The 17,097-nt window shown below is 36.4% G+C and overlaps 1 protein-coding gene across 1 annotated transcript in view; it reads left to right on the top strand.

Moving 5' to 3' along the window:
* LOC139959478 (uncharacterized) overlaps positions 1-17,097 on the top strand; it is a 37,434-nt gene that overhangs the window by 1,531 nt on the left and 18,806 nt on the right. The window contains exons 3-12 of the mRNA XM_071957136.1: positions 4,448-4,725; positions 5,886-6,144; positions 6,787-6,979; positions 7,103-7,105; positions 9,425-9,507; positions 10,813-10,908; positions 11,591-11,816; positions 12,901-13,029; positions 13,959-14,083; positions 14,765-14,891. Of these exons, the coding sequence (XP_071813237.1) occupies positions 4,448-4,725; positions 5,886-6,144; positions 6,787-6,979; positions 7,103-7,105; positions 9,425-9,507; positions 10,813-10,908; positions 11,591-11,816; positions 12,901-13,029; positions 13,959-14,083; positions 14,765-14,891 (1,519 nt within the window). The remainder of the gene's footprint in view (positions 1-4,447; positions 4,726-5,885; positions 6,145-6,786; positions 6,980-7,102; positions 7,106-9,424; positions 9,508-10,812; positions 10,909-11,590; positions 11,817-12,900; positions 13,030-13,958; positions 14,084-14,764; positions 14,892-17,097) is intronic.

The raw sequence follows: 17,097 nt of genomic DNA, 5'->3' as shown, positions 1-17,097 counted from the left end.
ACAGTATTCTTGCAAAAATGATTTCATAGATAAGAATAAGCTTCTTCATTTGTTTAAATGAATTTTAAACAAATACAAATGCATAGCAACATCTACCTTGAAAGACCTCAAATCATCTTGACACTATTGGACAACAATATTACAGGATATTTCCTGGCAGATTTGTAAAGGTGACCCATTGTGCTAAAACTTCAATTGTCTCAGACAATCTTAGCTGTGGGATGGCCAGCCAAGGCTGCCTTTTTGATAACAATCCAAGGCAATTTTTGTCCTAAAAGAGTTCACTTGACCCTCTCATTGTTATTTCAAGTTCTGGTCTATATGTACTATGGCCCTCTTATTGTGGATCATAGGTAACACTTGTCCTACCCAGTACACACTCTGTTCTCTTGGTTTTGTTTTGTATTTTAGGGGAGGGGAGATGGGAGGGGGGTTGGAGGGTTTCTTCCTATGCAGTTCACCTTTAAAGACACAAGTATGCTGCAGTTGAACACATATATGTGTACAAAAGAAATTGTGTAATTTTCACGGCATACCATTATTTATGGTTAATTATCCCTTTAAATATTTAACTTTCCTTCAATTCAGCTTTTCACACCACGTTTTTTCCTTTCTATTCACCACCTCAGAATTTAATTAACAAATTTTCAATCCTCAGTACAGCATGTGAAAGTGATTTTCTCAAGAAAAAAGAAAGAATGAATAGATAGATAGATAGATAGATAAAAAAATGCGGGGAACACAAAGAGAAGATCATTCATTGTATTAATAGTTCACGACACTATTCATTTCAAACTTGGGCGCAAGTTCTACATAAATCAATATATTGATTTTGATATTTTCTGAAGAATACGTCTCCAGCGAGAACACAATATCGCGCAACAATGTCAACAGCTACTTCTTCTTATGCTGGAGAATTTTAACATATTTTCTAAAGAGGAGTATTCTTGATAGAACCAAAATGAAAAAAAAAATCAAGTTATTTCTAAATTAGCTGTTGGGATGTTGCCTAGCAACAAAATTGTGTACTTGAGATCTCTATGCAATTTATGGTCTAAGGTGTAACTTGATGCAAATTGTGAAGTTGAGTGGTGTAATGAAGCAATGATAGGCTTGGAACAACTTTTTTGGTTAGTTATATGTAATTTGGGAAATATATTTCTGACGGATTCAAACAGATGGAACAGGCCTTTTGATTATTATTGAAACATGTACTTTGTGAATTTGAGTATTTGTTGCTTTTGGAAATGAGCTATTTCTATGCACAAAGAAGGTAAAACTATTCTTTCTTCTTTTTTTTTAATTTTTTATGTTTTCCTATTACTGTTATCTAAAAATGTTGTTGTATTATATGGGGTCGATTCTACTTCACTATGCTCAACAATTTATGATTGCTGACACCTGAGAATTCATAAGAAAATAAGTGAGAGAAAAAAGTGGCTTGGATATCATAAACAGATTATTAAAAAAGTTGATAAATATTGTTTCCTAGGTGAGACCTAAGGGACAGGATGAGATCAAAGAATCATTCCTGTGCTAGCGGTTTCAGTTGTCTTTTATTGTGTAAATTTAGGATTGCGCCAGTTTTTTTCGTTTGATGTTTTAGTACCCAGAAATCAGCAGGGAAGAGACTTCTACAAGTAGGGGAAGTCTGATATTTTTTACATGTATGTGTTTCATTTGGGCAAATTATCATTTAGTAAAATGACAAGCGGTGTTGGTTTATAGACTTAAATTTGTGTGGCTGCAGTTATCAAAGCTTGATTTACTTGTCAAAAACATTAGACCATTAAAAGTGAGGTGGAGGGGGAGAGGGGGGGGGGGCAGCATCTACTTGTATCCATAGAAACTGTTTTCATCCAAGTTTTATAGGAGCAAAATTCATCCAATCATTATAGGTCTGTGTGACAGTCTGATAGAGAAAAATTGTCATGAACAACTTTCCCATACAGCTATCAAAAACCTTACTCCATTTTGAAGAATGGATCAAGTCTTAATATGTCATCCTGGAGGCACATGTATGACACATGTATCAAAAATCTTAGTCCATTCGAAGACTGGATCAAGATTTAATGTGAAACATATATGATACACATATGTGTATCAAAAATGTAAGTCCATTTGAAGACTGGATAAAGTCTTAATATGACATCGTGGAGGCACATATATGTGTATCTTCTTGAGGTACAATATTTAATTTCGATATTTGGAGATGGATAGATTTGCAAATTTATGCTGACTATAAAATATTGACCCTCATAACGTGACCAAATGATGGCAGTGTCCAATGCTGCCAACATTATACCTTGAATTTTAATGTGAAAAGAAGAACAAAGTAAAAGTTGGTTTCAGGTCTTAGTGGCACTCTGGGTATCATAGATTTACAAAGTGACAGTTCCCAGGAACATCTTTACTAGTTTAAAGTTATAGATGCATCACAATTTGTAAACTTCTTAGAAGAATCTTGCTGGTTTATATCACATCTTCGGTGTATGCAAACCACTATAGACCTGCTAAAGTAGGGAAGGTTTATAGCATTGTTGTACCCACAAACTCAAACTTGAAGATTTAAACAGTATTTTCATATGCACACATTATTTCATACACAAACAAACATACATGGTCTCTAAAAAAGTGCAGTAGGAAATCCCTTCCACCCCCCGCCCCCTCTCTAAATTTACATCACTGCATCTTGGGTTCACTATATAGGAAACCATGTTTCACTACCGACCTGGTTCCTTCAAGTATTGAACAGATTCACTATGATTCATATCGAATACAGGAAATGTTTCCTCAATACAAGGGAAATGCTATTAATCAATATTGCAATCAAAAGCACCCACTAATGACAATAATGTCTGCTGTTAATTTCTTATGTAAAGTGTCTGCAGTTATGACCTTTAATTTAGGAAGGCTTTCATGCATGAACTCATCATACATTTTCTGTTTTGTGGCATATTTAGCACCGACCTGGTTATCTTTTAAGTACTACAGACACTTAGCCAGTTTGCCCCATATTCAGGACAGTTGTTGTGTGTGATAAGTTCATTCAACGATCTGTCAAAATTCTTTGAAAAGTTCTTTTAGTTTCCAAGATATACACATTTTAAGTTTTTATAAATCTAGGAAAAACTCATTAAATACAAGTGTGCAAACTATGGTGTAGAGTGTTACGCTCATCAAAATTCCTTATTTTAGCACTTTAGCACATAAGTTAACCTCTAATTACAAAGCCCACATATATCATTTGAATAATGTGATGTTCCTCTTTTACAAAGACGACAATAAAATCATCTCACATAGCCATCATCTCACATACTAACATACAACCAAAACCAAATTTAAGTGACTGTGTTTTGTACATAATATATTTATAAATGATTATGAAAAGACATGATGGATCAGTCTGTCAAAAGAATAATTTCAGATCTTCAACAAATTTGATTGATATCACAATCAACTCAAAAAGCTGCTATAAAGCCAGCTCTTCATTCCAAGTGTAATGAAATTTTTTATCTCCAGTTTATTTGAGAAGTGCAGCAGCTGTTGTCATGACAACAACCATTAGGCTCTTAATTACCTTATGGCATTTGCTACTGGGATTACCTATAGATAGTAGCCTAAGGTTATCACACAACTGGGCACATGTATAAAATTCTACCAAATTTGCTCCTTTGATAGCTCTTTTCAGTAGATTGCTTTTCTTTTTAAGAAGTTCAAACTAAAAGTAGACTCATCATCTCATTCCACATTTTTGCTTTTATAAAAACCTTTTTTTTTAACAAAATAGATCTCAACTGATCATTTGAGTGTGAATTGTGAAGCACCAGATTTTGCTAAGGATACAGTACATACATTTAGGTGGTGATACAGTAAATGGACTGCAACCTCATGCTAATGGCAATGCCAGCTCACCTTGAAGAGTTGCCTAGTATTAAAGCGGTTGACTGTATGGAAAAAAAAACCCAAAGGAAGTAGTATGAATAAAGTTAGTTAAGCAGCTTTTGTATGGAGGTTTGGACCTTTGTAGGTTAATGGTGTAAATACTTTGCAAGTTTACACAGTTTATAGCAGTACTCAACAAAACATGTTTATCCATGATATTTTACTTAGGTCTTGACTTTTGTGGTCATTGTGTAGAAGTTTGTCAACAAAGAAGATTGACATCAGAGAAAATTCTATAAACTAGAATTTTGAAATCCCGAAGTCAGTATCAATATATATGTTTATATCAATCTATGGGTTCCCTATAGTGACCAGTAATGCTTTGGCACTGAACTAATTAGCCCTGATGTCCCAGTATTTAGAAGTAATTTTTTACAGGAAAACTGGATTTGATAGGGTCATAAAGGTTTAAATGTATCTATGTACAGTATACACTAGCAAGAAATTAATGCATTCTCTCCATTTCTTCTTCTCCAACCACCCCCCCCCCCCCCCCATCCAGAGATCCAAGCCGAGCTGATTATTCTGCTAACAGTAGGAATGCTTACCTCTCCAAATTTGGAGCACCACTACCAGCTATACCTGCTGAGAATTCCCCTCAGCCGACAGCTGAAAACCAGATGATTCCCTACGGGGGACGCAGGACCCAATTGTCCCAAATCGACCAGCCGCCGATGGTGGGGGACCTGGGCGATGGCAGGGTCAGGCAAGTTGAGGGCAGGCTTTCCTTGGTGGAGCAATCAAACCGAGCGTTACTTGAGGAAGTAGTCAGACTTCAAGGTCAGTTTTTTTTGGGGGGGTTCTTTCTACTTTTAAATCAAACTGAAGATCAAAATGTACTACATCTTTATTTTTTTTGACACAAAATCACTAGACAACCTTATATCATAATTGCATGGTATTATCATCTTAAGTAAATTTTGTAATGATGCAGTCTTTGAATGATCAATAATGCTTATTGTCAAATTTTAATCACATTTCTTAGACACAATTTTCTACTTTTTTATTTTTGAATCTTCAAAACTCTACAGCAACCGTATTGATCAGGTCTGTAAAGCCTTGTTTCGAAACGATAGCTTTCAGAGTAACAAACTTTTGCTAAGAAACATTTCAGACATTTTCCACAACTTTGTGTCTTAAACTATGAGGTTAATGGACAAAATGAAAAAGGTTGCAAACAAAGAGAGCTTTCTAAAAACTAACAAAAGGTGAAAAAGTGCATGAAATAAAAAAGGCAGTGTTCAGCTATTTAACAGTGGACATTGTACAAATCTTTTGTTATGCTCCCAATGTGTGAAAAGGACGGAAAACGTTCATCTCTTTCAGAGCATCTTATATCACTGAAACAATCCTCAAGGTGAACAGGTTTTCTCATCATATTAGATTAATTTTGAGCTTTAGAATTCGCAGGAAAGCATTTTTCGGGGGCAAATTCTGGTAATTTGTAGCATACTTAAGTTTAAGGAAGGCCACCTTCATGATGACTTTAAAGGAACTGTGTGCAATTCAATACTTTACTGAATTTGTACCATACCAGTTATTTTTCCCCCAACATATCACCAGAACCACACAGTTTTCACACAAATTTATGTTGAAATTTTCATTGCATTTAATGGATGTGTTGATATTAGTCTCACAAGGTATTTTTACATACTTCCATGAGATATATATATGGGGATATCAGGTTTTTAGTGTACTTACTCACTTACATGTCTCCCCACAACAACTGTACTCTCAGTATTTCATGATAAGGAGGTCGGTAGACCGGATTGGTCTGGTCACTAGTAGAGGGCGGTCCTAAAAAATTACCAGATGCTCTAGACACGGTGGAGAGCGAGAGTGCAGTTGTGTGTGAGGACAGGTAAGTTCATGTTCATAATTATCCACACCAGGTAATTTTTGGATATATCTGTTACGATGTTTCCTTACCCTTCCTGTAGGTGAATTGAAAGCAGCACAGAGAAGGACAGAAGAAGCCCTCCAGGCTGAAAGGCAGGCTCGTCAGCAGCTGACAGAAAATATACGTGGAAGCAATGACCTGGTGGGGCAGCTGGGGGCCAGGCTGAAGAGAGCCGAAGAAAAAGTAGCTGATGAGAGGACGGCAGTGGGCGCGCTCGTGAATCACACCAAACAGGTCGAACAAGCAGTCTTGGGAAGCCAGCAGGAGTTAGTGGCCAAACGAGATCAACAAATGACTAAGTATGTATGATTCTGTCATGGTTACATGTGAGAATACAGTTTAATGGTTAACAGCTCCTGAAGGAGTAACCAGTGTGCCTAGATGTTTGGCATGAGAATATCATTGGCGGCCCACAAGGATTCATTTAATTTTCACTTTTATGAAGAAATTACTTTAACATATAAGTTTACAATTATTTTCATCGTGGCTGCAAAATTTAGTTTTTATGTGATGTTTCTCAGTGGTAGAATATCAGTAGGGGAAAGGCAGGTCTTGGATCTCATATATCAGTTTTTTATCGCACATTAAATCATGGAGATGGTAGTAGGTGAAAGGTTGAAGATAAGAGTTGATCTTAGATTCTGTTCTGTTTTCCTTTTCTCTTCTCTTTTTTTTTTAACTGCTTTAATTTATCTAATTTAGCTAATAATTTATCTCTAGGTGTAGTTCATAAAACCCAACTGAAAAACGACGTCGCTATTAACCTAGATTCCATTTGTGCACTGCAAGTGCACTTTGCAAACTGCCTAGATAATTGTAACTTAGCAACTCATCCATCTTCTAACATTTACCCCCATCCCGCCCACCCCACCCCCACCCCCACCCGTTCCTTAACCATTCAAAGCTCTAATACAGTCTCTTCTCCATTTTGGCTTGACCAGGATTGCCGAACTCCGGAACGACCTGGACGAGGCCAACAGGTTGCGAGAGCAGCTAGAGAGAGCCACCACCACCCTGGTGGATGAACTCCGTCAAGTGAAGAGTAAACAAGATGCCCATTCCATCGAATCTAACGGAACCCTCCACGACATCAAAGAGAGGACTAAGCGTCTGGAGGAAGAACAGAGGCAGGTCGTAAGTCATCCAAACTGAAATATACTCCCACACCGTGAACATCTCCAGGAATAGGAATATGGCCTATGTCCATCCTTACTGTGTTAAGAAGGACTTGAAAGGTCATAATATCAACTGTATCAGCGAGTCTCTATTACATTAAATTGCGCGTATCGGGTGTATACCTTGTCTTCTCCTGGCTTTCATTTGCAATATTCTAAATTTTAAAATATGTTAATAACCAAAAGAAAGGGGGGGGGGGAATGGACAAATTGTGATCATTGTAAACGTACAAACTATTGTTTTGTGAAACAAACTGATTGTGGTGTGATGTGGTTAATAGCTAGCATTTTATCCCATACTTTAGCTCATCATTACATACATGTGTAAAACTCTGTATGTGAAGGATTATCGGAAAACCATGTTTTGTCCATACAAGCATGCGATTCCACACTGTGAAAATGGTTGTTTTGGTAAGATGTGAGTATTAATTTATTAAATAGTGCAAATCAAAGTTGCTATGCAAATTGACAATATTCCTACACAAGTGCAAAAAGATGTGGATCAAAGTTATTAGTTTAGGATAAAACAAAACCTTAATTTTCAAATATTAATGTAAAATGTGACACCCTAAATCTATTTCCATGACGACATCTACTTCACATGATATCATTAAACTTTTTCTCTTTTCTTTTTGCCTTTTGCTGCTCTCGGATCATCATCTCATTTTCAAATCAACAGAAGGTAATAATTCTTCAACCTTTTTGTTGTCTTTTGAAACAGTTGCCTTTGTCTGTCATCAATTAGTCATCACTTTTTAAGTGGCCATGTTTGGAACCAAAACATTCAATTTAATAAAGTTGATAGGTACAACAAATCCATGCACATGTGGCTCAGTGATGTCATATTTAGACTTGCTCAAGTCTCCAGCCTTGTGTATATATGTGGCTCATTAATGTCACATTTAGACTTGCTCAAGTCTCCAGCTTTGTGTGTATATATGTGGCTCAATGATGTCATATTTAGACTTTATCAAGTCTCCAGCCGTTGTGTGAAGAAACATAAAATCTATGATACCTCCAGAATGGAATTTTAGATCTTTATTAGCTGTTTGGAGAAGGTGTTTGTGAGAGTTAATCTCTATCACAGAGATCAATAGTGATTGTTAGGTTTGTTCTCTTGACTGGAGGATGAGGTGAGGAGGGAAGGTGGGGGGGGGGGGGTTGGGGGTGAGTTGTTCTTGAGAGTTATCTCTATGACAGAGATTAATAATGATGGTTGGATTGGTGTCTCCTTTAAACTGGGTGATGGAGATGCCTAAGTTGATGGTTTATCAAGAAAAAAAGAAAAAAATATCAAGGTTCTTGTGTATGTCAGACTGGAGACTCATTCATACATCGCAGGATCGCTATGCGTTGACTTATTTATTTCATTCTTCATTCATTGCTTTATTTATTCTCATTGACAAAAAATAAGTTGCTGCTGCAAATATATCAAAGCTTTTTACACTAGCTAATAGTAAAAAAAGCACAGGTGGGCACATGTTTTGTTTAACTTCTACCATGAAAACCATGAAGAGACAAGGACCCAAATTGTATTTCCCTGGGACCCATTTTGCATCGTTAAACTCCAAAAAACTTGTAGTTCCTGACTTCAGTTTAAGTTTTGATTTCTTACAAATGGAAACAAAAGTTTCCTTAATTTAAGAAAAAAAGAGAGAGGTGAGTGGAGTTATTCATTGCCTGAAAGAATCTCTCAGATCTCTGATATGAGTTAATAAATATGATGCGTTGTTTATTTGTTCTAGGTTTATAAGGCCTTTGCCCAGTCTGAAAGATGTTTTGTTAGCGATCATTCAGAGATTGCATTCTTTGGTTATCATTTGGATAATTTATTAATTTAATAATTTATGCTTACAATGTCAGACTAACAAACTGTTGGCACAGATACCTGAACCATATCATGAAACAGCCCTGAAAGAACACAGGGTTCAGGTCGACAAGAGGTGAGACAAGATAAAAAAAAATCAAATGAGTGAAATGGTTTACTCCGTTTTTTCCAGCTGGTTTCATTATACACGTTCTCCTCTATGGCGTCTAGTATAGAACTCTACCTCTCTGCATCAAATTCTTCAATATGTTGTCCCCCCCTCTTTGCCTTGGTCTTTCAAGATTTATCGAAGGCTAACGTCTGTTTAAACCTGTTTAAATATATATATCTTGTGAGGTGCCCACGTGCAAACCCCTACCTGCCCCTTTTCTCTTTTAGTTAGTTTTCACTATCTGTTCATATTTATTAATATAATATTACAGATATGATGTCATCCATCATGAGCAGCTTTACTAGTTTTCTCATCTTTTTGGGGGATTTTTTTTTTTTTTTTAGTCTTTCCATGTCTTTTTTTAGTCTTCAATGTGCTCGTTTCTTTCATTTCGTTTTGCGTCATCTCGCATCACCGATCCTCAGCTGGAAAACCAACGAAAGAGCCACGAAAGCCAACATACTTCCGAACAGTCTACATCGCTTCTCAGATCACAGTTAGACGCTAGGTAAAATTGCTGCTTTCATTTCGCTTAATATTTCCATTTTATGTTGTCTACTTTTTTTTTCATTTCTTTTTTGGAGGAGGGTGGGGAGGGGACCAAAACATCTATGATGTTTTTTTGTTTTTTTTGGCTAAGATGTTTGATGTGGATTTCATTTGTTAATGAATATTATTTATGATTGATGTTTAATTACAATTAAAACATTCATTACAGCTTTATAAAGGTCTTCTTCAGACTGGAATGCTGAAAATGCAGTGAAAAATTGCATTTTCCCCCGTTCAATACCTCCTGGTTTGTTTACTAAAGTATATGTTCGACAAGATAAAGGGAAAGAACTGCCACCAATTTATTGGACTCTTTATCAAAAGAAAATCCAAAAATTTGAAAAGGGGTTAATGATAGTCGATCCATGAAAAGCTTAGTTCCTAGTGAACGGAATTTACATACTTGAGTTGCGAATAAATAATCGAGTGAGCCTAACAGTTTTAAGAAAAGATATTTTCCAAGTTTCATGATTTCCTTTTGTCTGGCAGCTTTGTGTTGTGTGCTCTTCATAGCAAGCTCAATTATTCATTCATTATTGTTGCTACTCTTTTGACACTAATACCTTGAAATCTGACTGCTATTAATATAATAAATTGTGCATAAGTTTGATTAAATTATTCATTGTGTGTATACTTCCGTATAAATTTCTCTTTACATTTGTCAACGACTGAAAAACAGCATTTTTACATTTATTACTGGTTTGCAACAAAATTTGGACATGTCAGATATTTAATACTCATGAAACCGATTGGAATCGAACAAAATAAGATATAAAGGGAGTGTCAGTTACAAGTTGGTAGATACAACTTTCAAGCATGTTTATAATTTTTCTAGTTTGCGACACAGAAAGTAAAGCTACCTTGCCATTAGTTTCCTCATGTTAGTTTGTTATTATGGTTTCATAATACCGAAAAGCAATATTTATTGATCGCGCCACTGGAAGCCTTTGTGAGCCGATCTCGGCCAGGGTGAGAGCCGACTTAATTAAGCCATTCGTTTCACTCCTCAGACTAAAAATATTGATCTTGAGAGGAAAAAAGAGTTTAATAATACAGGGGAAGAGAGAAGTCTGTTGAAACCCAAGGTCTTTTGCAATATAAATGTTTTGTCACAGCAATTTAATATTGCTTTACAAATTAATTTCATCACAATGTGCTAGTCCTGACCACTTTGATTTTGCAGTTTCATTATAAAAATTTCATTTATAAAGTTTCATTATAAAAAATTTTGATATTTGTGATTTGCACATTATACATTTCTCAGGTTAGGAGAAGTTCGAGACGTTTTAATGGACCTGAGAAACCGGGTAACCACCGAAGAAACCGAGAGGAGGCAACAAGAACAAACCACACAGTTGAGGTATAAAACCGTATGAAAATATTTGTGAAAAACAAAGAAGATTAGTATTAAAAATTAAAAAACTTATTGAAATTGGTTCTTATTAGGCCAAACCTTGTAAGCTTTGATCACAGAATCAAACGTAAGCATTTCTTTCAAATTATTGAGAAGAAGGAACATTGGTAATGGGTTATTCTTGGCTGAGTGTTTATAGGACAGGATAATAATGGTGTAAGTGGACCTGATGTATCTTTCCAATGCTTTTCAACTGCCTGCATACAATTAAACACTGTACACAAAGTACCCATACAGAAGGCAAACAGAATGTCCTTCATTTTCATAATATTTCAAACATAATACTTTCTAGCTAATGATTGATTTACCATATCTGGTCCTGAGAAACTTGACAGTGTACACTATTGTCAATACGCACAACTGGGGTGGGGGGGGGGAGCAGTTGTCCGATTGCATTGTTTTTAACCCTGAGAATTCCATAAGTCAACCTGTCTCCACACATGAAGGGCACCCTTGCTTTTACACACAAAACACTATTTTGGTCACCCTATCCAGGTGAAACCATGATAAAAATATGTAAAAATATTTTCACATAAAATCTTTAATTTTTTCGAGCCAAATGGAACGGCTCGCCGAATTCACAAAGGGAGTAGTAACGTTTCTCTCCATCTCACCATCCGGTGTTCAGAATCAACGAAATCCAGAGCCAGGTGCACGAACAATCTCGGAAACGGGACGAATCCATGCATGCTCTGGATGTCATCCAACGAGAACGAGAGCACGCTGCAGACAACGAACGGCTGAAGATGCAAGGCAAGATCGCAGAGATTGCAGAGGAGGTCAGCAGAAAGATTCTGTCCAAAGAAATCAGGCTGAGGGAAGAAGCTCAACAAAAATTTGCAAACATCGAAAAGGTCAGTTCGAGATCATCAACAGCTTTTTTTATTTTTTTTTTTATCGTTTTCTTCGCCCACATAAATACACGATGCTCAACGTACGAGGGTGATTTCATAAAAGAGAAAAAATTCACATGGGAAGGTAAAAATTCTTGTATCATAAGCTGAAAGAGATTACCTTTCATATCAGAGGTTTTAAAGATTCAGGGTTATATTTCAGGTGAGGAGGGTTTGTCTTTGTATTATAGGTGAGGCAGGTTGGTAGGAAGCTTCCAAAAAGTGGGGGGGGGGGCACAACATCAGAGGGGCACTTTCTCATTCCACAAACACCACTCATTATGCTATAAACCGATACACACCGGCCATATCACTTAAATATATTATGTGTTAGTATGCTGTCAATACTATTCAGTGAGATTGTTTATGATCATGTCACTGTGCTACGTAAAGATATGGGATGCCATTTTAAAAATAGCATGTACAGACTAAATTTAAATAATTAAACTAAAATATTAAAATTAACAAAGGCTTAAGATATCCAAAAGACAGTTCTTCATCAATGGGGCACATTTTATTTGCCAGTAGTGCAGATTTGCTATTTTGGAAAAAAAGTGGGGGGGGGGAGGCAGGTGCCCCCAGTGCTCCCCAGCTCCTACCGCCCTGAGGTGAGGTAAGATCACCTTTCATATCAAGGTGAATGGAGATTCATTATAGTTTTATTCATTTCAGTATTATTTAGACAACAGAATATTCATTGACATATCATAGGAAATGTCAGATTGGTTTGTCTTTTCGAAGGTAAATAATAACTTATTAGCATGATAAAAGACTCAATTAAATAATCAGGGTAGTTAAAATATTCAGGTTTGTATTAATAAGGCTGTTAATTTTTTTTATTCACTTTAAATGAAACCTACCTTTAATGCAGACATGGAAATTGTCAAGGACAAATCCTGTAGATGGGTAACCATAGCAACAGTTAACAGAGAAACACAAATACAGGATATGTGCTCAGCTTGTCATAGCTGATGGCCATTCGTGTTTACCAAGGACTGTCCTAGATTATCGAAATATGATAATTAATGCAATTTTGCTATTTTAGTATCTACATGCCGAGCAAGCAGCGAGAATCGCCCACGAGCAGGCCATGAGGGAGGAAAACGAGAAAAGATGGGGTGCTCTACAGAAACTGACGGAGGAAGAAGTTCTACATGTCCGAGAGGGCCAGAAGGTGAGAAGAGGGCCTGATGATAAATATCATAAATGTTTAATAGAGGATTCTTATGAACCATTTCTTTCATGTGTGTCATCATGTTTTATCACTGTTTGCAGGGTGTGGGGGAGGCTTGTTGCTGAATTGTGATCAATAAAAACCAGTCCTATGCATTCCTGGTATTCAAACATTTTTGCTTTGTGACCCCAATTTTTGACCTTCAAAATATTTGTGACCTCTCAGTGACAGATACTGTGGCCTGGGGAAGCCAAGGTTTGAAGCAACTTCACAATTTCTTCACCTTTTCCACAAAAATTGGCAATCCTTTGCTTTCAAATTTTTGGACAAATTTCCAAAGAAAAATTGGCAACCCTTAAAATTGTCAAGACCCTCACTTTGCAAAAGAACCAGGGCTATAGATATCAAAGGGTATTAGTTGCAAGCAGTTCTAACATATTAGTTTTTTTTTTTGGGGGGGGGATTGTAGCAATGTGAGCTAAATGTTAAAGTATAGAATATGTTCATCATAAGAAGAAATTTAATGGGTTTTCTTTCTGAAAGGGGTCTTCCAAATAATAATAAAACAAATCCAGTGTGAGCTGATTCTGTTTACAGAATAGCCACTCAAAAATGAAGTGTAAAAGCTGCAAGCTATTCTTTTTGCTCACTTACAAATATGGCTGTTTAGTATCATAAAATGAATTACCCATCTATAATGATCTCAAAATGCAAGTTCCTATGTGTTGTTTTTTATAGACAACTGCTTTTGTTTCTTTTGACAAGGGTGGGGAAAGGAAGGGGGTGGGTGAATGCCAAAAGACCTGCTTTCCATTGGGGCTGGCATTTTAATTTGAGTTTTTGTTAAAAAGTCTTCCAAATTGTACAGGCTGGACTCCCAACATCTATGTTATGATGTAACTCTCGTTTTGGTTCCTTTTTTCTCACAGCTCGACAGACACAAGAATGTAGGCAGTCTCAGCAAAGTCGGTGATGTTGTCGATAAATTAGAGAAACAACAGGTGGACACCAAGAAACAACTGGAACAGGTCATGAAAGCTGAAATTAAGTCTAGGTGAACAGTTTTACTTACTTTTCTTTCCCACCCACCCTCCCCTCTCCCCCTTTCTAACTGACCAAGGGTCCATTTAACAGAAGGCAAAGGAGCAAGCAAGCATGATGTTTGCAATCTATTTGAAGTGGACAAAGAAGATGCTGCATTTTGTAACTGCTGTACTCAAAGAGTGCTTATTAATTTCGTTATTTAAAGGTATAACGAAGGCAGGGATTATTATTCAGTAACCTCAAAACTATCTAATATACAAGTTTTAAGTTAACCGCTTCCTGTAGGACTGAATACGCTCGCTTTGAAAATTGGTTCCTAAGGCCTAACCACGATACTCAGTAAGGCGCCATTGATTACGCAAGCGAGTAAAAGCTCTTGAATTGACATAAATGTACGAAACTACAAGACAGTTTCAATGGATTTGATTTTAAGTGTTTTAAATGTGTTCATTTAGACATACCTGTGTTAATGCAGTTGAGAATGTTGAGAGAAAGTATGCTGCAAAAGTATCCAGCTACTTTTTGTTTGTATATGCTATGTTGCATCAGTCAATTTTATGTTTAGAATACCTCTTAATACAAAAGTGCACTAAATTTACTATTTTCTGTTACTGGAATAATCTTGGTCAGATTTTTTTCTCCAAACCAGCATATTTTTAAAATTATTTTCATACTGCTTATGACATCACAGGCAAAGTCAAGACAAACAGATTGAGGATAAGATTGAAGACGTCCAGGAGAAACTAGGTGTGGCAATCTCTACCCTCCAGCAAGCCATCGGTGGAATTAATGAGCAGGTGTCATCAGCAAACACTGAGGTATGGCTAACATGGATCATAAAAAATACTGAGGAAACATTGATAATAACACTGAGGTATGGATAACATTAATAATAATACTGAGGTATGGATCAAATTGATAATAATACTGAGGTATGACTAACATTGTTCATAAAAATACTGAGGTATGTCTAACATTGATCATAAAAATACTGAGGTATGTCTAACATTGATCATAAAAATACTGAGGTATGTCTAACATTAATAAAACTGAGGTGTGGCTTACATTGATAATCATATTGAGTTATGACTAACATGGATCATAAAATAATGAGGTGTGGGTAACATAAATTATAACAATACTGACGTGTGACTAACATTAATCTTAAAAATACTGAGGTATGCCTAACATTAATAATAATACTGAGGTATGGCTAACAGATCATAAAAATACTGAGGTATGGCTAACATTAATAATAATACTGAGGTATGGCTAACATTGATAATAATACTGAGGTATGGATAAAATTGATAATAATTCTGAGGTATGACTAACATTAATGATGATAATGAGGAAGGCTGACATTGATAATAATAATAATGAATGATGGCTAACATTGATGATATTAATTAGGTATGGCCATTGATTTTAAATCATAATGTGGTATGCCTAACATTGATAATGACAAGGAGGATTGGCAAACATTGATAATAGTAATGAGGTATGACTAACATTGATAATAGTAATTAGGTATGGCTAACATTGAAAATAATAATGAGGTATGGCTAACATTGATAATAGTAATGAGGCATGGCTACCATTGTTCACAATAATGAGTTGTGTCTATAACATTGATCATAATAATAAGATATATCTAACATTATTCATAGCACAAAGGTATGGGAAGTATTTATAATAACAATGAGGTGTAGGTGACTACAGTTTGATCATCAAACTAGTAACATGATCAATGATGATGTGAAACAACCAGTGATTATTAGTCATGTTACATAATTAACAGTAACTTATTAATGACTTATGGCTAGTAGTGTGGTTAGTAGTAATGAAGTATTATAGGTTATCCTCATTAATGAGGTACAGGGAACATTGAACATTACCAACAGTGTTTCTTCATCAGGTGTCATTAACAAAGACGTGTGGCAAAGATTGATCTCAAATTAAAAGTTACACCATAACTAATGAGGTACATGGAATATTATTCATTACTAATACAGATTGATCTCTGGATGTAATGTAGACACATTTTAGCGTAGGTACTAGCTAGGTTATCAGAGACTTGCATCAATATCTCAAAACGTTTATGAAACTTTGGTTATACTATTCAGCATTAAATATCTTTCAAAAGGCAGAAAGATATTTTTATAAAATCCCTTACTTTATTCACTAGTCTTTGATCGCCCCCTCCCCCCCAAAAAAAATATGTTCATTCCAATTCACTGACAAGTAGTTGTGAGGATGCCTTAGGTCATCTATGGTATATATTTATGAACCATCTTCTAAAGTTTATTACGTGTGAGCACAGAAAATTAAGAGAGAGAAAAAAAGGTGTGTTTCTTGACTCTGTACCGTTCTGCTATGCGATAACATCGGCTGATTTATCTTTGGTTGCTATGGTGACCTCAGCATGCGACGTTACAAAAGGAGTATCTCCTGCTCTTGTGCCTGGTTCTGTTCACGATGGGTAAAAAGCCAAATTCCGTCGGTACTCTTCCAAGACTGACCTCCACGGTTAAGCTTAGGTCGTCGTCCGCACCCGAGAGCAAGGCCCTCGCGAGCATCCCGGAGCAGAACGAAGAACAGTCTCAGATCAAGGTGGACCACGATGACGGTCGATCCTCCCTGCCGAACCTGCCTCATCTGGGTAAGGCGGACGGCTACGAAATTCAGCGCTGGCTGGATTCCTTGAAGGATATCGATCCGACGAAGCTGGTGGAATACGAGCAGGAGTTACTGGACGAGGCCGAACAGCAGATAGATAACAACCCATCTGAGGTTTGCCTTGAACTGTATATCCATGTTTGTCGTCAGCGAGTGCCAGTGGCTTTTGTTGTTGCTATGGTTACTTAGGCTCGGTAATCTGTCGTGCTTAGCGATAACATGTCCTCTGCATTTCTGTCAGAGACTTCCTTGAAACAATTTTCCCTGTTGTTTATGGAAACAAAATATTGTTAATACTCTATTAATACTTGTGTTCACAAGTTTTATGGGTTTGAACGGTTTCCT

This window comes from Apostichopus japonicus, chromosome 19 (genome assembly GCF_037975245.1).
Source record: "Apostichopus japonicus isolate 1M-3 chromosome 19, ASM3797524v1, whole genome shotgun sequence".
In the NCBI taxonomy this organism is placed as follows: domain Eukaryota; kingdom Metazoa; phylum Echinodermata; class Holothuroidea; order Aspidochirotida; family Stichopodidae; genus Apostichopus; species Apostichopus japonicus.
This window is presented reverse-complemented; position numbering and strand designations above follow the sequence as displayed.